This window comes from Anomaloglossus baeobatrachus, chromosome 9 (genome assembly GCF_048569485.1).
Source record: "Anomaloglossus baeobatrachus isolate aAnoBae1 chromosome 9, aAnoBae1.hap1, whole genome shotgun sequence".
In the NCBI taxonomy this organism is placed as follows: domain Eukaryota; kingdom Metazoa; phylum Chordata; class Amphibia; order Anura; family Aromobatidae; genus Anomaloglossus; species Anomaloglossus baeobatrachus.
The window spans coordinates 26,370,196-26,391,380 of NC_134361.1; the positions used below are offsets into that span (position 1 = coordinate 26,370,196).

At 40.5% G+C, this 21,185-nt stretch overlaps 1 protein-coding gene across 1 annotated transcript; it reads right to left on the reverse strand.

The window, feature by feature from the left end:
- Nucleotides 1–5,977: 5,977 nt before the first annotated feature.
- LOC142250961 (uncharacterized) lies at nucleotides 5,978–20,509 on the reverse strand. The gene is made up of 6 exons (XM_075323355.1): nucleotides 20,400–20,509; nucleotides 17,453–17,476; nucleotides 10,827–16,664; nucleotides 10,644–10,715; nucleotides 7,696–7,772; nucleotides 5,978–7,379 (listed from the first exon to the last, which is right to left on the reverse strand). Exons 1-6 carry the CDS (start codon nucleotides 20,458–20,460, stop codon nucleotides 7,206–7,208), a joined length of 6,246 nt encoding a protein of 2,081 aa, XP_075179470.1. The 5' UTR covers nucleotides 20,461–20,509; the 3' UTR covers nucleotides 5,978–7,205.
- Nucleotides 20,510–21,185: the final 676 nt, after the last annotated feature.

The window sequence follows — 21,185 nt, forward strand, 5'->3', positions numbered from 1 at the left end:
AAGAGCAGGACACAGCTGGACCCTGCACCTGTAGTGGCTGCTGGCGGGGGAGAATGGCTACCCAGTGGTGCCGCCTGAAAACCACCTAGAGCAGTAGTGAAGAGGTGGCTGAGTAAGGGGACTGACGGTAGACCAGGCCCGCATGGGGAAACAGGTCCCCAGAGCAGGAACTCATCTACTTGGCCTTCTGGTGACCTGCTGGTGAGGGTGCTGGATGTACCTCACCAAACCACACAGAGTCTGCAGCATCAACAGCAATGAGGGGGCCCATAAGTAACAGAAGGCAAGCAGCCAGAATTACTTGGTCCACGCTGTCAGCAAACGGGCCAGAAAGGGGAGAAGAAGCAGCTGCAACTTCCCTGGGTGATCCCGGAGTACTCCAAGTCGGGGGTCAACTCAAAACTAGAAGGGCTAGGAAGGCCAGTCAGTAGTCACCCCTACATCGGCCTGAAGGATACCTGGTTCCACCTGGTCTATCATAGCATCGCTCGGGTTGTCTCACTCTACCAGCAAAAAGTGAGTAAAAACCCTGAAATACATTACTGCCTGTGTGTGAGTTCTTCTGCGACCTGTAGTACTACACACTTACACCTGAGTCCTGGGGCCAGCCTCACTCTCGGGAGGCCAAACAACAGACTACATCTACCATCAGCCCCAGTCGCTCCCTAAACTGCAGTGGCGGTCACCCACTGACCGCAAATACCGAGAGTGGCGTCACGATTCCCATTGAAGTTAACCTGACAAACCTGTTGCCAGAAGATTACCGGCACGTGAAGTCCCTGGAGACCCTGAGGTGACCTGAAGGTAATGGGGCTTCACATATGTGTGTGTGTATGTGTGTGTGTGTGTGTGTGTGCATGTGTGTCTGTACGTGTGTGTATGTGTGTGTGTATGTGTGTATGTATGTGTGTGTGTATGTGTGTATGTATGTGTGTGTGTATGTGTATGTGTGTGTATGTGTATGTGTGTGTTTGTGTGTATGTCTGCTAAAGGAATTCGCGCTGTCGCATTTACAATCACGACCTTTTGCACAGACACCCCATTTAACTCAGGGAATGTCTGACACTGTGCTTTGTGGGGAAAATTTAACCCCGCGCTTTACAGTTATTCACCAAAAAACCTCCTTACATTAAAGTCAATGGAGCTGAGAGCTACAGGTCATTAATAGGATCTGTGATTGGTTGCTATAGGCAACGAAGGACATTCTTAGTGTAAGAAGCTTATGTGTAGGTAATATGATTTTGGTGGCCAGACGGATAGAGAGAGACAGAAATAGACAGAGATAGAGAGAGAGACAGACAGAGAGAGAGACAGAGAGAGTGGCAGACAAAGAAAGAGACAGAGAGATAGAGAGAGAAACAGACAGAGAGAGGCAGACCGGGAGAGAGACAGGGAAAGAAACAGAAACAGAAAGAAAGACAGATAGAGAGAGAGACTGACAGAGAGAGACAGAGTGAGAGAGAAAGAGACAGAGAGGGGATACAGAGAGAGACAGAGAGACAGTGAGAGATGATAGTTAGAGACAGACAGAGTGACAGAGAGAGAGACAGACAGAGAGGGAGGCAGACAGGGAGAGAGAAAGAGAGACATATAGGGAGAGAGAGGCAGACAGGGAAAGAGACAGAGAGAGAGAGAGAGAGACAGACAGAAACACAGAGAGAGAGACGGACAGAGACAGAAAGACAGAGAGAAACAGAGAGACAGACAGAGAGATACAGAGGGATACAGAGACAGACAGACAGAAAGGGAGAGTGAGTGAGACAGACAGAGAGAGAGAGAGGGAGAGAGACAGACAGACACTTGGTTACTATCCCGGGCAATGCTGCGTATTACAGCTAGTTTATCCCATAAAATTTAAACTGGATCAATGGAATAATAAAAAAGTTATAATATTGAAAGCAGCAATGAAGAAAAAAAGGAACAAAAATGACCTGGTCCTTATGAGATGGATTCAGAAAAAGTAAAAGGGAAGTCTTTAGGTAAAAGGAACTTCAGCAGGTAAATCAATGTCTACAGCATTAAAGTCATGTTGAAATTCATGTTATCTCTAATCCTTACATCTGTGACTCAACAGTGACACCTAAGTGAATCACATCTTAAATAATCATAGGTTATAATAACTTTGGCTCCTTCCAAAGCAAAACAAATTACCATATGCCTTAGACCCGCAACACACATCCGTTTAATTTGTACGTGTGCGGTACTGCACGTACCGGAGACACGTACACACGGAGACCCATGTTATTCAATGGTAGATGGCACACACACGTAAAATTACACGGAACGTGTGACCGTGTGGTAAGTACGTGTGTGCGCTTTTCTACACGGACGACATGTCCGTTTTTGGCCGGCAGCACGCAGGCACGGACCCGCTTTAGTCTATGGGTCCGTGCCTGCACGTACCGCACACGGAGTATGTCCATGTTCAGCACGTTTCGTGCGTGTGCGTTTTTACACTAGCGATCTTATTTTTTGGTTTTTTTTAAATTAAAGTCAGTATACTTACCTTTTTTTCTGCTGTTCTTAGTCATACTTACATTGGCGCTCGGTTTTTTTCTTCCCCCGGCTCATACCGCTCCCCGATCACCAGCGCGGCGAGGAACAGCTGTGCAGAGAATACGCGGCAACAATTACTTTGAATATGCCGGCCGCTCATTAATCAATCTCGCCACCCACAGACGCTGACAGGAGCGACAGGAGCGGCTGTGTCTTCTGCAGCTCCGGTCACCTTCATGCAGCTCAGCTGGACCATCCTGGAGTACGCCGGACATGGAGGGCTTTTTCGGGCTTATTAAATTTGTGAACAAGGCAATTTGTTAGTGGTTTTTTTTCTAATAAAGGATTGTTCGGTGTGTGTGTGTTTATTTACTGTAACTTACAGATTAATCATGGAAGGTTTCTCGGGGAGACGCCTGACATGATTAATCTAGGACTTATTGGCAGCTATGGGCTTCCAATAACTCCTTATTACCCCGATTTGCCAACGCACCAGGGCAAATCGGGAAGAGCCGGGTACAGTCCCAGAACTGTCGCATATATGGCACATGAAATACAGAATATAGAGTAGGACCCCCCTATTGAGATTTGCCGTGACGTTGGCAGGGGTGACTCAAAGAATTGATCAATTATTTGCTAAAAATCTCATTTATATTACAGTACAGTTGGAATAAATCTGTGAATTTGCACTTTTTATATGATGCATGCCATTTTCAGATCATGCTGGCTCCCCTCTCTCTCTGTTTGGTTGTAGTTATGCTACAAATGTCTGGTGGCTGGTCACCACCATGCTATGCACGCCTGATCTTGGTTTGCAATATATTCCTCCTGTTGGTAGCTGTACACATTCAGTTGCCTCACCCTTTCCACAGGCATTGCTAATTAAGCACCATACTTGGATCTGGTCCGCCTTTATCAATGGTTGCTGTCTGGCACTGGGAGGGTCAGTTCTGATATAGTCCTGGTATGTGTAGAGCTTGCTCTACATGCTGGGACCTGGGCTGGCCTCTATCCACAATTGCCTCTTTTGCAACATAGAAGCGGTTATATATACAGGTTACAGGTATGTGTGCTCCATTATTGTTCTGCTTTTAACTTTATCTAGGAGGCCGCATGGCACATGAAATACAGAATATAGAGTAGGACCCCCCTATTGAGATTTGCCGTGACGTTGGCAGGGGTGGCTCAAAGAATTGATCAATTATTTGCTAAAAATCTAATTTATATTACAGTACAGTTGGAATAAATCTGTGAATTTGCACTTTTTATATGATGCATGCCATTTTCAGATCGTGCTGGCTCCCCTCTCCCCCCCCGCATATAATGTATGCGGCAATTCTGGGCGGCTGCTTACTGATATTGGTAGGCTGGGGGGCTCCCCATAACGTGGGGCTCCCCATTCTGAGAATACCAGCCTTCAGCCGTATGGCTTTATCTGGCTGGTATTAAAATTGGGGGGGGACCGCACGCCGGTTTTTTAAATTATTTATTTATTTATTTTCCTGCACACTATAGACACGCCCACCGGCTGCTGTGATTGGGTACAGTGAGACAGCTGTCACTCAGCGTGGGGGGCGTGTCTGACTGCAACCAATCACAGGCGTCTGTGGGTGGGGAAAGCAGGGAATATGAGATTGATTAAAGAGCGGCCGGCATATTCAAAGTAATTGTTGCCGCGTATTCTCTGCACAGCTGTTCCTCGCCGCGCTGGTGATCGGGGAGTGGTAAGTATGAGAGAGGGCCGATCACTTCTGTCACTCGGGGGATTAGCGGTCACTGGTGAATCCTTCACAGGTGACCGCTAATCAGTACGCGGCACACAAACACGGACATTTTACATGTTCACATGGCTCGTATACGCCATCACACGGATGCCATACGTACTGGAGAAACGCCCCAAAAAAACGGAACACGGACCCGAAAAACGGACCGTGTCACACGGACTTTTTTTTGCGGAAGTGTGTTTTATGCCTGAGTAAGAAAAAAAAAATAGATGCAAATGGTTATAGAAAATAATGTTGGACCCATGGTCTACAATGAGTGGTGCGTTGTGACTCCATCCAAATAAGAATGATACATATGATTTTTAGTGTTTGTTTTCTGTACTTTATACCAGCGTATAATGAGACATTCTGATAAATAAAAGATCAAAAATTTATTTCATTTTTAGATTTCATTTATAAAATGATGACAAAAACAATGACAACGGATGATGCTTAAGCCAACTTTATATCTGTGAGCATATAAAATATAAAACAGCAAATTTAATAAATATAAATTATTACTATATACATAAAATGTACAATATATTAAACAAAACCCATAAATCACATTGTAAAATATTATTCCGTGGTGATGATAAAATAACGGCAGTTAGCAGAGGCTTAACATGAAGCTTTAGAGAGGTAGAGATTGGCTGCAGTTCGAATTCGGTTGATTTGCCCAAATTCGTGAAATTTGACCCATATCAAATGTATTTAATATGGATCCAATTTGCCATTTAAAGGGAACCTGTCATCAGAAATTTCGCCCAAAAGCTAAAAGCTTCCCCCTCTGCAGCTCCTGGGCTGCATTCTAGGAAGGTCCCTGTTATTATTGTGCCCCATGTGAGACCAAAATAAAGCCTTTATAAAGTTCTACCTTTTTGTATGCAGCTTCTGTAAATCCGTCACGGGGGCGGGCTCTCTGCCGTCCGTTATTCTGCCCCCTGGTCCTGTATGCCGCCCCCATCGCTCCTTTCCATATCTGATGCACCCCCCACTGCTCCAGCCATCCCCGCGCATGGCCAGTGCCAGTCTCACAGGACTGAGCAGTGTGACCGCTGGTGACGTGTGCGCAGGCAAGTGATTATGGACGGGACTGTGACTGTTATCAGCAAGTACCCGGCCATAATCTCGTGAGCGCGCAAACCTCTCCAGCATTCACACTGAGCTCAGGATTTATGCTAGACTTTATGGGCTGCTTCCAGGGATGACGTCCCTTTGTCATGTGATAGTATTTCGAACACGCCCCTATCACATGACAAAGGGACGTCATCCCTGGAAGCAGCCCATACAGTCTAGCATAAATCCTGAGCTCAGTGTGAATGCTGGAGAGGTTTGCGCGCTCACGAGATTATGGGCGGGTACTTGCTGATAACAGTCACAGTCCCGTCCATAATCACTTGCCTGCGCACACGTCACCAGCGGTCACAGTGCTCAGTCCTGTGAGACTGGCACTGGGCATGCGCGGGGATGGCTGGAGCAGTGGGCGGTGCATCAGATATGGAAAGGAGCGATGGGGGCGGCATACAGGACCAGGGGGCAGAATAACGGACGGCAGAGAGCCCGCCCCCGTGACGGATTTACAGAAGCTGCATACAAAAAGGTAGAACTTTATAAAGGCTTTATTTTGGTCTCACATGGGGCACAATAATAACAGGGACCTTCCTAGAATGCAGCCCAGGAGCTGCAGAGGGGGAATCTTTTAGCTTTTGGGCGAAATTTCTGATGACAGGTTCCCTTTAAAGATGTTATTATGATGTGAGATCTCTACAGAATACAAAATCTAATAACCCTAAGGTTTAACAATAAATATAAGTCCTTTGTTCCACCATTCTCCACAGGTATGGTCTCTCTTCTGGTCCCTTTGATGCCTCACGACATGACGACTCACACATGAGACCTTGCTTCACAACTTGATTAGGCCTCAAACGGCATCATGTTGTGTGTTGGCCAAAAATATGATGCAAGGAGACCTAGTACGAGCAGGATGTACTTCTGAATATGGAGGAGTGAATGACCAGACTAGGCCTCATGTGCGTCACCCTTTGACATAATTATATTATGAGGCCTAGCCAACACTATAGGGGCTGAAAAGTGACCAAAGCCAAAGAAAGCTGCACGGTTGGACAGGGGATATTTGGGGAAGGGTGAGTATTATTTTTTATTATGCCTTCATGGCCCTAAAAAGAATTCAGCAAAGTGATGGCCCGCCACCATATTGCTGGACTAGAGAAAATCGGATCCCAATTTTTGGTAGAAATTTTAAGAGATCTTAATTTGTTTGAGAACACATTTCTAGCTATTCCCGATGTGTCCAAGATGGGACCAAGAAGCAAAAAGCCATGGGTGTCGATTAATGCTGAAACGGGAGCTGAGGGGAGATAGTGCTGAAGGTATACATGGCATCTTTTTATTATTATAGTCTTATATTTTAAAGCAGTCTGCACCATTTTAATAAGGATTTATAGTCCTATAGTCCTTCAGATATAGTAAAGTCCAAGTTCTCCTCTCCAACTCATATCTTCATTTGTGGCCCAATGGAAGCGTATCATCTTACAGAGGACAACATAGTGGTAGAAATATTAAAAGGTTCTCACAAGCATATTACATAGGGTTTGAGGAAGAAAGCAACCCAAAAACTAGTAAAAACTAAATAATTGGTGATAGAAGTGCCTTCACGAGCTCTTGTTGTCCTCTTTGGCCCGTTGAACCTTTATGCTCCCGACATCACACTTCCATCAATACATTGTATGCAAACACTATTGTGCTAGAGATCTTACTCTTAAATAAAATACTGTTCTATCATCTTATTGTTTCACGTGTGCATTACAATGCTAAAAGCTTTGTCCATGAAAACGTTTTGACTGTCCAGGTCCATCATGACCTTGCGTTTACACCGGCACGTTACTTGTGATTCTGTTCTTTTTGGGAATGGCGATGTTCCTGCTAATGGTCTCCTCTTGGGGCTGATGGCCTTCTCTGATGCTCTTTTAACTCTAGTCCCCTTTCGGCATCTGTCGCTAATGATGGCCTTGCGGAATTTAACCAACCGTAATGAGTGAAATAGCTGGGATAGCTGGACACAGCGTAGGCTGAAGAAGTGCGGCAACATGCAAATATCTGCAAAAAAATGACTCCATGTAAAATCTGAAAATATATCTTGTACTGTAAAGTGCACAATATCATAGGGCGTCCAATTATTGTAAATCCCCTTTTTACCAAAATTGGGTTCTAAGATATATAGGGGTGTAGCCAATAATGAGCACTATATGCTACAGAAATGGATGTCTTGGATAACTTATAGAATTGTACGAAGTAAGAGGACATGGTGAGCCACGACTTCATACAATGAAAAGCCCCATTTTGGTGGCCATATCCCCCATGTCACACCCTTGCAATCGATAGAAAACACCCTTAATAACATAAAGATACTTACCCCACATAATAGACATGCAAGAAGGGCTGCCATCAATACAGAAACCAGTCCAAGAAGAATAATTGCCCAGTATGGCACTGCAAAGCAAAAAGAAGATTCTGTAATGTAGCTACAGTCAAGGCCAGAAATATTTGGACAGTGACACGAGTTTTGTTATTTTAGCTGTTTACAAAAACATGTTCAGAAATACAATTCTATATATAATATGGGCTGAAAGTGCACACTCCCAGCTGCAATATGAGAGTTTTCACATCCAAATCGGAGAAAGGGTTTAGGAATCATAGCTCTGTAATGCATAGCCTCCTCTTTTTCAAGGGACCAAAAGTAATTGGACAAGGGACTCTAAGGGCTGCAATTAACTCTGAAGGCGTCTCCCTCGTTAACCTGTAATCAATGAAGTAGTTAAAAGGTCTGGGGTTGGTTACAGGTGTGTGGTTTTGCATTTGGAAGCTGTTGCTGTGACCAGACAACATGCGGTCTAAGGAACTCTCAATTGAGGTGAAGCAAAACATCCTGAGGCTGAAAAAAAAGAAAAAATCCATCAGAGAGATAGCAGACATGCTTGGAGTAGTAAAATCAACAGTCGGGTACATTCTGAGAAAAAAGGAATTGACTGGTGAGCTTGGGAACTCAAAAAGGCCTGGGCGTCCACGGATGACAACAGTGGTGGATGATCGCCGCATACTTTCTTTGGTGAAGAAGAACCCGTTCACAACATCAACTGAAGTCCAGAACACTCTCAGTGAAGTAGGTGTATCTGTCTCTAAGTCAACAGTAAAGAGAAGACTCCATGAAAGTAAATACAAAGGGTTCACATCTAGATGCAAACCATTCATCAATTCCAAAAATAGACAGGCCAGAGTTAAATTTGCTGAAAAACACCTCATGAAGCCAGCTCAGTTCTGGAAAAGTATTCTATGGACAGATGAGACAAAGATCAACCTGTACCAGAATGATGGGAAGAAAAAAGTTTGGAGAAGAAAGGGAACGGCACATGATCCAAGGCACACCACATCCTCTGTAAAACATGGTGGAGGCAACGTGATGGCATGGGCATGCATGGCTTTCAATGGCACTGGGTCACTTGTGTTTATTGATGACATAACAGCAGACAAGAGTAGCCGGATGAATTCTGAAGTGTACCGGGATATACTTTCAGCCCAGATTCAGCCAAATGCCGCAAAGTTGATCGGACGGCGCTTCATAGTACAGATGGACAATGACCCCAAGCATACAGCCAAAGCTACCCAGGAGTTCATGAGTGCAAAAAAGTGGAACATTCTGCACTGGCCATATCAATCACCAGATCTTAACCCAATTGAGCATGCATTTCACTTGCTCAAATCCAGACTTAAGACGGAAAGACCCACAAACAAGCAAGACCTGAAGGCTGCGACTGTAAAGGCCTGGAAAAGCATTAAGAAGGAGGAAACCCAGCGTTTGGTGATGTCCATGGGTTCCAGACTTAAGGCAGTGATTGCCTCCAAAGGATTCGCAACAAAATATTGAAAATAAAAATATTTTGTTTGGGTTTGGTTTATTTGTCCAATTACTTTTGACCTCCTAAAATGTGGAGTGTTTGTAAAGAAATGTGTACAATTCCTACAATTTCTATCAGATATTTTTGTTCAAACCTTCAAATTAAACGTTACAATCTGCACTTGAATTCTGTTGTAGAGGTTTCATTTCAAATCCAATGTGGTGGCATGCAGAGCCCAACTCGCGAAAATTGTGTCACTGTCCAAATATTTCTGGACCTAACTGTATGTATCTATATGAGAAAGTTAGTATGCTATATAACAACTACAGTATATAGTAATTCTAGGTAATGATAGAGCATTGTGTGTGACCACTAGAAACTTCACAATAGACTGACATTTCATGTTCTTTCCAGCTTACATGTCAGCTTTGCTGTAAGACTGGGACGGAATTAACAGAGTTATCTCATTATAGGGGAGGAAAGTGATCTATATGAGAGAGTCAGTATACTATATAACAAATACCCAACACTTTTATGTAATGATAGAGCATTATGTGTGGCCACTAGAATCTTAACAATAGGCAGACACTTCATACTCTCTCCAGATAACATGTCAGCTTTGCTGTAAAGACTGGGACAGAATGAACAGAGTCATCTCATTATAGGGAAGGAAGGTACTCTATCTGAGAAAGTCAGTACCTAACACTTCTATGTAGTTATAGAGCATTGTGTGTGACCACTAGAATCTTCACAATAGGCTGACACTTCATGTTCTCTCCAGATTACATGTCAGCTTTGCTGTAAAGACTGGGACAGATGAACAGAGTCATCTCATTATAGGGAAGGAAGGTAATCTATATGAGTAAGTCAGTACCTAACACTTCTATGTAGTGATAGAGCATTGTGTGTGACCACTAGAATCTTCACAATAGGCTGTCACTTCATGTTCTCTCCAGATGACATGTCAGCTTTGCTGTAAAGACTGGGACATAATGAACAGAGTCATCTCATTATAGGGAAGGAAGGTAATCTATATGAGAAAGTCAGTACCTAACACTTCTATGTAGTGATAGAGCATTGTGTGTGACCACTAGAATCTTCACAATAGGCTGACACTTCATGTTCTCTCCAGATGACATGTCAGCTTTGCTGTAAAGACTGGGACATAATGAACAGAGTCATCTCATTATAGGGGAGGAAGGTGATTTCATATAATCTCTATTAAACTGCTGAAGGAATAGATCAGGCACAATGATAACACTATATACTATGCACTAAATAATTTCTGTCAATGGGCTTCTGTTAATTTAAACTGCATGCATCCTGCTGCGTGGCTATACAGGAAGTTAGCGTATATCTGCAATATTTTATCATCCCCCATTATTCCAGTTCGACAGGTTCTACATCTAATTATTGAAGCTAAAATCCAACACATCAAAGGCATCTCCTTTATACACAAATGACTTACTTGCAGATTGATCTGAGGTTGTTTGGGTCGAGGTGATAGTACTTTGAGTTGATGATGTGCCTCCATTGGAATCTATGGAGATTAAACAAATGCATGGTTTAAAATACTACAAAAATGAAGACATTGCCTAATTTGCTAAATATTGCATTAGCAATGTACACATAAAATATTTTGGTGACTTACTAGTGACTGCTGAAGAAGAGCTTGGTGCTGGGTTGGAACTTGAGCCTGAAGAAATAGTTCCTGTTGAGGTTGACCCAGTTGATCCTGATGTTACAGTAGATCCACTATTGGCACCTGTGGTCCCACTTGTACCTGCATTGGTTGATACAGTGGCTGAAGTGGTAAGGGGTGTAGAGCTTCCATTAGGAGTTATGGAAGTACTGGATCCAGTGTTGGTATTTAATTGAGTAGTAGCTGAACTTGATGAAATACCAATGCTTGTAGTACTTTGTCCTGATATGGCAGACGTACTGCTGCCGGTATTGGTACTGGGTACTGTAGAAGACGTGGCAACAGTGTTCCCACTAACCGTAGAGACAGTACTGCCAGAGACAGTATTTCCGCTAATTGTGGAAACTGTGGTTGTAGTACTAGCTGTAATTACAGGGGGAGGAGTGGATCCAGACAAAGTGTTAGCACTTACTGTGGTCACAGTTGTAGCAGATTCTGATGAACTGGTATTTTTGGTAGTCCCTGTATTAACAGGACTAGTGTTTACATTACCAGTAGAAATGGTGGTGGTTGCAGTTGTGCTAATACTATTTGTGACACTTGATGTAGACAAGCTACCAGTGGTTGTACCAGTTGTGGTTGATGCTGTTGTGGCAGTGGTACCATTACTTGGTTGAGTAGAAGAACTACTGGTTGATACAGTTGAAGTTGGACCTGTACCAGTTGTGGGTCCATTTGAAGTGGATGTTGCAGAGATTGATGTGCTGGATGCACTAGAACCAGTTGGAGTAGTAATTGATATTGCTGATGCAGTGGATGATATAGTTGTGGGCACAGTCAAAATGGGTAGTGTGGTAGATGTGGAATTTCCAGATCCACCAGAAATAGGTTGTATAGAAATGGATGTTGAAGAAGTACTAGATGATGAACCAGTTGAAAGAGGAGTTGAAATAGTGCTTGATGATATGGCTGTAGATTCACTAGTTTGAAGCTGAGTTGTAGGCGGGGTTGAGGTAGTAGATCCACTACTTGATATTGTGGTTATACCAGTATTAGTTGTTGTGCCAGTGTTTGATGTTGTGGTTGAAGGTTGAGTAGTCATGATTGTTGTTGAGGCAGCTGAATTGATACTTGTTAACATGGTTGAACTTGCTGAAGAACTAGCTGAACTGGAGGTTGTCACAACAGCTGCTGATAAAGAAGTTGATGGGTTAGTTGTAGTAATGGTTGTTGAAGCAGTTACATCAGTACTTGTAGGCATAGGTGTAGTTGCTGAAGAACCAATTGAATTAGGGGATGTTATGCCAGTGCTTGATGTTGTGGTGGAAGGTTGACTTGTAATGGTTGTTGTGGAAGCATTTGAAATAGTACTTCCTATTGTGGTAGTACTTGATGAAGAGCCAGCTGAAGTACTGGTTGTTGTACCACTAGTTGATGCTCCGGTTGTAGGTGACACAGTAATGGTTGTTGCTGATGCAGTTGTATCAGTGCTCGTTGGTGTAGTTGTACTTGCCGAAGAACCAACTGTAGTATGGGTTGTTATGCCACTAGATGATGTTGCAATTAAAGGTTGAGTAGTAATGGTTGTTGTGGATTCAGTTGTACCAGTACTTATTGGTGTGGTGGTAATTGTTGAAGAACTAACTGTAGTAGGGCTTGTTATACCAGTGGCTGATGTTGCAGTTGAAGGTTGAGTAGTAATGGTTGAAGTTGAAGCAGTTGTAACAGTATTTAATGGTGTGGTGGTACTTGTTGAAGATCCCACTGTACTAGAGCTTGAAATGCCCATGGTTGATATTACAGTTGAAGGATAAGTAGTAATTGTTGCTGTTGAAGCAGTTGTATCGGTACTTATTGGTGTGGTGGTACTTGTGGAAGAACTAACTGTGGTTGGTGTTGTGATGCCCGTAGTTGATGTGGCAGTTGGAGGTTGAGTAGTAATGGTTGTTGTTGTATCAGTATTTGTTAGTGTAGTTGTACTTGCTGATGAACTAGTGACTGATAAAACAGTGGATAGTGCAGTGGTTGAATGTTGAGTAGTAAGGGTAGTTGTATCAGTAGTTGTTGGTATGGTTGCACTTGTTGAAGAACTAACTGTACTAGGGCTTGTTATACCAGTGGCTGATGTTGCAGTCGAAGGTTGAGTAGTAATGGTTGTTGATGATGCACTTGTACCAGTACTTGTTGGTGCGATGGTTGAAGAACTAACTGTAGTAGGGGTTGTTATGGCTGTGGTTGATGTTGCAATTAAAGGTTGAGTAGTAATGGTTGTTGTTGAAGCAGTTGTACCAGTACTAATTGGTGTGGTACTAGTTGTTGAAGAACCAACTGTAGTAGGGGTGGTTATGCCCGTGGTTGATATTACAGTTGAAGGTTGAGTAGTAATGGTTGTTGTTGAAGCAGTTGTATCAGTGCTTATTGGTGTACCTGCTGATGAACTAGCTGAAGTAGTGGATGTTAAAGCAGTTGTTGGTGTAGTGGTTGAAGGTTGAGAAGCAATAGTTGTTGTTGTTGTTGAAGCGGTTGTCACAGTACTAACTGGTGTTGTGGTCATTGTTGAAGAACTACCTGTAGTAAGGGTTGTTATGCCTGTGGTTGATGTTACAGTGGTTGAAGGTTGAGTAGTAATAGTTGTTGATGCAGTTGTAGAAGTACTTATTGGTGTGGTGGTACTTGTTGAAGAACTAACTGTGGTAGGGGTTGTTATGCTCGTGGTTGATGTGGCAGTTGAAGGCTGAGTGGTAATGGTTGTTGTTGTATCAGTACTTGTTGGTGTGGTTGTACTTGCTGCAGAACTAGCTGAAGTAGTGGTTGTTAAAACAGTGGTAGGTGTAGTGGATGAAGGTTGAGTAGTAATGGTTGTTGTTGAAACGGTTGTTGTATCAGTACTTATTGGTGTGATAGTACTTGTTGAAGAATCAACTGTAGTGGGGGTTGTTATGCTTGTTGTTGATGTTGAAGATGAAGGTTGAGTAGTAACGGTTGTTGTTGATGTAGTTGTATCAGTACTTGTTGGTGTGGTTGTACTTGCTGCAGAACTAGCTGAAGTAGTGTTTGTTAAAACAGTGGTTGGTGTAGTGGTTGAAGGTTGAGAAGTAATGGTTGTTGTTGTTGTTGATGAAGCAGTTGTTGTACCAGTACTCATTGGTGTAGTGGTACCTGTAGAAGAACCAACTGTAGTGGGGGTTGCTATACTCGTGGTTGATGTTGAAGTTGAAGGTTGAGTAGTAACGGTTGATGTTGATGTAGTTGTATCAGTACTTGTTGGTGTGGTTGTACTTGCTGCAGAACTAGCTGAAGTAGTGGTTGTTAAAACAATGGTTGGTGTAGTGGTTGAAGGTTGAGTAGTAATGGTTGTTGTTGAAGCAGTTGTTGTATCAGTACTTATTGGTGTTGTGGTACTTGTTGAAGAATCAACTGTAGTGGGGGTTGTTATGCTTGTGGTTGATGTTGAAGTTGAAGGCTGAGTAGTAACGGTTGTTGTTAATGTAGTTGTATCAGTACTTGTTGGTGTGGTTGTACTTGCTGCAGAACTAGCTGAAGTAGTGGTTGTTAAAACAGTGGTTGGTGTAGTAGTTGAAGGTTGACTAGTAATGGTTGTTGTTGAAGCGGTTGTTGTATCAGTAGTTATTGGTGTTGTGGTACTTGTTGAAGAACCAACTGTAGTGGGGGTTGTTATGCTTGTGGTTGATGTTGAAGTTGAAGGCTGAGTAGTAACGGTTGTTGTTGTAGTTGTATCTGTACTTGTTGGTACAGTTGTACTTGCTGCAGAACTAGCTGAAGTAGTGGTTGTTAAAACAGTGGTTGGTGTAGTAGTTGAAGGTTGAGTAGTAATGGTTGTTGTTGATGCGGTTGTTGTATCAGTACTTATTGGTGTTGTGGTACTTGTTGAAGAACCAACTGTAGTGGGGGTTGTTATGCTTGTGGTTGATGTTGAAGTTGAAGGTTGAGTAGTAACGGTTGTTGTTAATGTAGTTGTATCAGTACTTGTTGGTGTGGTTGTACTTGCTGCAGAACTAGCTGAAGTAGTGGTTGTTAAAACAGTGGTTGGTGTAGTAGTTGAAGGTTGACTAGTAATGGTTGTTGTTGAAGCGGTTGTTGTATCAGTAGTTATTGGTGTTGTGGTACTTGTTGAAGAACCAACTGTAGTGGGGGTTGTTATGCTTGTGGTTGATGTTGAAGTTGAAGGCTGAGTAGTAACAGTTGTTGTTGTAGTTGTATCTGTACTTGTTGGTGCAGTTGTACTTGCTGCAGAACTAGCTGAAGTAGTGGTTGTTAAAACAGTGGTTGGTGTAGTAGTTGAAGGTTGACTAGTAATGGTTGTTGTTGAAGCGATTGTTGTATCAGTAGTTATTGGTGTTGTGGTACTTGTTGAAGAACCAACTGTAGTGGGGGTTGTTATGCTTGTGGTTGATGTTGAAGTTGAAGGCTGAGTAGTAACGGTTGTTGTTGATGTAGTTGTATCAGTACTTGTTGGTGTGGTTGTACTTGCTGCAGAACTAGCTGAAGTAGTGGTTGTTAAAACAGTGGTTGGTGTAGTAGTTGAAGGTTGACTAGTAATGGTTGTTGTTGAAGCGATTGTTGTATCAGTAGTTATTGGTGTTGTGGTACTTGTTGAAGAACCAACTGTAGTGGGGGTTGTTATGCTTGTGGTTGATGTTGAAGTTGAAGGCTGAGTAGTAACGGTTGTTGTTGATGTAGTTGTATCAGTACTTGTTGGTGTGGTTGTACTTGCTGCAGAACTAGCTGAAGTAGTGGTTGTTAAAACAGTGGTTGGTGTAGTAGTTGAAGGTTGAGTAGTAATGGTTGTTGTTGAAGCAGTTGTTGTATCAGTAGTTATTGGTGTTGTGGTACTTGTTGAAGAACCAACTGTAGTGGGGGTTGTTATGCTTGTGGTTGATGATGAAGTTGAAGGCTGAGTAGTAACGGTTGTTGTTGTAGTTGTATCTGTACTTGTTGGTGCAGTTGTACTTGCTGCAGAACTAGCTGAAGTAGTGGTTGTTAAAACAGTGGTTGGTGTAGTGGTTGAAGGTTGAGTAGTAATGGTTGTTGTTGAAGCGGTTGTTGTATCAGTACTTATTGGTGTTGTGGTACTTGTTGAAGAACCAACTGTAGTGGGGGTTGTTATGCTTGTGGTTGACGTTGAAGTTGAAGGCTGAGTAGTAACGGTTGTTGTTAATGTAGTTGTATCAGTACTTGTTTGTGTGGTTGTACTTGCTGCAGAACTAGCTGAAGTAGTGGTTGTTAAAACAGTGGTTGGTGTAGGAGTTGAAGGTTGAGTAGTAATAGTTGTTGATGTAGTTGTATCAGTACTTGTTGGTGTTGTTGTACTTGCTGCAGAACTAGCCGACGAAGTGGTTGTTACTACAGTGGTTGGTGTAGTAGTTGAAGGTTGACTAGTAATGGTTGTTGTTGAAGCGGTTGTTGTATCAGTAGTTATTGGTGTGGTAGTACTTGTTGAAGAACCAACTGTAGTAGGGGTTGTTATGCTTGTGGTTGATGTTGAAGTTGAAGGCTGAGTAGTAACGGTTGTTGTTGATGTAGTTGTATCTGTACTTGTTGGTGCGGTTGTACTTGCTGCAGAACTAGCTGAAGTAGTGGTTGTTAAAACAGTGGTTGGTGTAGGGGTTGAAGGTTGAGTAGTAATAGTTGTTGATGTAGTTGTATCAGTACTTGTTGGTGTTGTTGTACTTACTGATGAACTAGCCAAAGAAGTGGTTGTTACTACAGTGGTTGGGGTACTAGTAGTAGACTGAGTGGTTGTGGTTGAGGCTGGAGTAGTTGAAGAACTGGAGGCAATAGTCGTTGTAGTAGTAGGTGTTGACTGGATAGTGGTAGTTGTACTGCCTGCTAGGAGGAAAAAAATAGAATTAGTAAAAATATTGTAACATATCAAAAGAAAACAATGAAGACATCACATACAACAACAATATAATAAAGCCAAAGCGTAAAATGCATCTTCGGACATTCATTTACTATTGATTATCACCACATTCATTATTCAATCTCATTTCAATGCATTAGTTTTTTGTGAACAGTAGTAGCACTTCACCAAGGGCTGGAGCACCAGGAGTGGCGGTGAGACTAATGTCAAACTGGCAAGGCAGCACAGGTGTGGCTGAGATATTTGGCTGAATGTAACAGAGAGAATTTGCTGTTCTGCACAATGAGCAGGTGATAGACAGAGAAGGAAAACAGCTTGTCACACATCCAGAACGTAAGCCTCTTAGAGAAAAAAAAGAGAAACATATGTAAGAATGGGATTAAGGCAGGTATGGTAGTTTGTTAAGTTTCAATATTAATCCCACAGGCAAAAAAAGTAAATTTGGGGGGAGTTTTACCATGGAGACACCAATCATTGCTGAAAGCAAGGAATCTAAAAGCTGTGATGTTCACAATAGCACACTGTGTCAAAGAAATGAATGGAATTGTTGGAAACTGCCAAGTGAAGCTACTACTCTTGTTCATTTTATGTGTATTGAGAATGAAATACATTCTGATCCTGCTGGGAACAGAAATGTGGGGTCTCTTATTCTGGACAATGCGGAAGGTCCTAAAGGGTGGATTTCTACCGGCTTTACTATAGTGACCTGCATGGCATAAATAGAAGATGAAGATTAATATATTTACTTTACCTGTTCCAATACCTATCTGGGCACCTAGGAGACAAGACAAACATTTCAGTATTCAAAGAAATAAGATTTTTTTATTCTTTTCATCCTCATTTTTAATATATAAAAACTACTGTATATGTTGAAGGACTTAAACATTAATGACCTATAATTATGATGGTCATCAATGTCTGATCAGTAAGGGTGCAACACCCCGCACCCCCTGCCAATCTGCTAATCTGCTGTAGCCGGTGCCGCCAACGGCCAGAATTATTCAGCACAGCTCCGTCAACTGTATAGTGACCATGGATGGGTATTGCATGTTTGACTCCTTTTCAAATCAGTTGGGGGCACATACAGTATGCAGTACCTGGCCACTGCCACTATTCCATCGACAGCGCTGTGTAGCTTTGCATCTGAGTAGTTGCACCCAGTCGAGGCATCGGAAACAGCTTATCACACCCCCAGCCAAGCAGACATTGATAAGCTAGGATTGGCCAGCAATGTTAAAGCCCTGGACACCCCCTTTAACATCTAAGTAGAAAGGATTTATCACTATTCTCCGTATGACCTGGCATCCTAAAAATTGTAAAATATGACCACCTAAGAAATATTTGTATGAAAACACCATATCTGTAAAGCAAATGTTTACCCAAGTAACATAACAATCGCTTCTGACTAGCTTGATATAATATTTATATTCTCTTCCACGACTGGGACATTTGTAGAAATGATGCTGGTGTAATACCATAGAGGAACGAAGCACACAAGTAGGGTAGTACACATAAGGTGATGTGTAACAGTGGAGAGATTTTTGGGATGAGATTGATTTGTTTACAGTGTATTGTATATAGGATGAGTAGCCAGTGCAGTGACTGGCCCAGGGAGGAGGCACCAGTGCAGCAGCTGGACAGAAGATTAGCCTGTCTGATTCATTCATGATATTATAGAGAGAGGAGAGTATGGAGATTAATTAGGATGAGAGTGAATCAGAGCGACAATAAGAGCTTTGGCAGTTTCTATAGTAGAAACAGGGTGGATTAGGGAGGCGTCACTGCTCAAATCAGACTGCTGCTACTTACATCAGTGCATTAGTAATCATGACACTAATGGTTATTATTAAATAGATGTCAATTATTAAAAGTGATAGTATTAAAATCAATATGGTTAACTGCTGCTTAAATACTACCAGCAAATTCTTATATTTACAGTATATGTGTATACATTATTTTTATAATGGATTATAATTAGTAGTATTTTAGTTGTTACTATTATTACTAGCATTATTAGTGCTGATAGTATGTTCATATATATATTATTGGTGGTGGTAACAGTGGTTGTAGTGTGTATATATATATATATATATATATATATATATATATATATAAATATATATCTATATATATATATATATATATATACACATATATATATAGATATCTATATAGATATCTATATATATTCTATATATATACAGTATATACAGTATATATATATATATATATATATATATATATATATATATATAATTTCATATACACACATATATGAAAAACACACTACAACCACTACTGCTACCACTGATAATATAAATACAAACAATATATATATATATAAAAATATATATTTATATATATAGCTCTGGCAAGAATTAAGAGACCACTCCAAAATGATCAGTTTTTCAGTCTCTTTATGGGTATTCTATTCAGTAAAATGTCAATTGTTCTTTTATTCTATAGACATATATATATATATATATATATATATATATATATATATATATATATATATATATATATATATATATATATATATATATATATATATATATATCAGGATATGAGCAACATACTGCAACCACCACTACCACGGCTAATTTTATATATATATATATATATATATATATATATATATATATATTTATATATATACTGTATATACTGTATATATAAATTATTAGTGGTGGTAGTAGTGGTTCCAGTATGTTCATACATATATGAACATACTATATCCACTACTAACAGTAATAATAACTATAGTACTACTAGTTAGGATCCATTAGTATAAAAATAATGTATACTCATAGAAAAAAAGAGAAAAAAATAATATATATATATCTAGATATATATATATATATATATATGCATCATACTAAAACCACTACTTCCAACAATAATAAAAATAATGACTGTAATACTACTTATAATCCATTATAAAAATAACTAGATATTAATTATAATCTGATAATGATGGTAAAACTCCTATTAATTATTATAATAATTAGGCAATTCATTAACAGATAATAATAGCAAAATAATTCAGTAGGATATTATTTTTACTATAATTAATAATGATAGTAACCGCAAAAATCACTATATACCCAGAGAACGATAAAAGTAATATTTCTTACTATTACCACTAAAATAATAATAATAATAATAATATTAATACTACTACTATTAATAATACTGAAATAATAATAATAATAATAATAATAATATGTATTGCCTGTAGCAAAAAAAAAACTAAAATAAAAAGAACTAGGACAAATAAAATCAATATTACTTACTATTACTAGCACTATTACTAATACTAAATCTACCACTACAAATAATTACTACTACTAATAATAATAACCCCATAAATAATATTGGGCATGTAATGTCTGGGAGCTATACAATCTCCGCAGAATGTTTGAGCATTCCATGTTTTCTTTGCACTGTGACTATATAATTAAAGCCTCTTAGTCGTTCTGTGTTTTTTTAGTGGAGCGTAATAGTATGTCTCCACCATTATAAATAATATAATTATTGGGTTCATCTTGGCATTTATTGAATGCAATAAAAGAAACAACAAGTTATAAAACTTCTGCAAGTTTAGATAAAACTAAATATCCTCCCAGTGTCATAAAAAGCAGAAACATGCCGATGATTGGCTGTAGTCTAGAAATTCTAATCAAAATTCCCCTTACCTGTATGGCCGAATAATGCCGCAAAGAAGACAATAAGCATATAGAATGGTAAGGTCTTCATGGTGTCTCGTATTATTTCCCTTCAATATTAGTCGATATATCCTGAAACATCGGCCACATACCAAGATCTGCTGAAGGCTGACAGCTGGGGGTTTTATGTAGAGCTGGTGACAACCCATGTGTGTCATCGAGGAGCGGTGACACCCTATGATACTTCTATCAATTGTTCCGTCCCCAAAATAAAAAATATTCATACATTTAGTTTAGATATTCACCGTGTTGGTTCCTATGACACATTCTATAAATATGCATTTCAGACCAAATAGTTACGTGTATAGGGCAGGATTGTGACGTGCTGCTCCGAGGCAGATGTTTCAGGTATGCTGAGAACACCGACGCGGGAGACCGGGTGTGTCCATTGTCACTAAAATAATGAGATTGTGATGTAAAGTACAAACTTTTACAAATAGTATTGGATGGATGGTTGCTCAGGTAAATAATACTAAAGCTTCATTAATTCACTGAGGATTTCTGGTATAAAATTTTAAGAGTATTATTATTATTATTATTATTATTATTATTATTATTTATTTACAGAGCACCATTGATTCCATGGTGCTATACATGAGAAGGGGGTTACATACAGAATACATACACGAGTATCACCCAATGTTATCTTCCAGCCTATTTTTAGAGGAGAATTCTACAAAATATGATTTTAAGTGATTGAGTTTAAGCGAATAGGGATTACCAAATTGATTCAAAAAAATAAAATGTGATATTCAT

Coding starts and splice junctions, on each gene's coding strand:
- LOC142250961 (XM_075323355.1), bottom strand. CDS start 20,460: ATGAAGACCTTACCATTCTATATGCTTATTGTCTTCTTTGCGGCATTA. Junction 10,716..10,826: donor CTCTTCTTCAGCAGTCACTA/GTAAGTCACCAA, acceptor TAATCTCCATAG/ATTCCAATGGAGGCACATCA. Junction 7,380..7,695: donor TTGCATGTCTATTATGTGGG/GTAAGTATCTTT, acceptor ATTTTTTTGCAG/ATATTTGCATGTTGCCGCAC.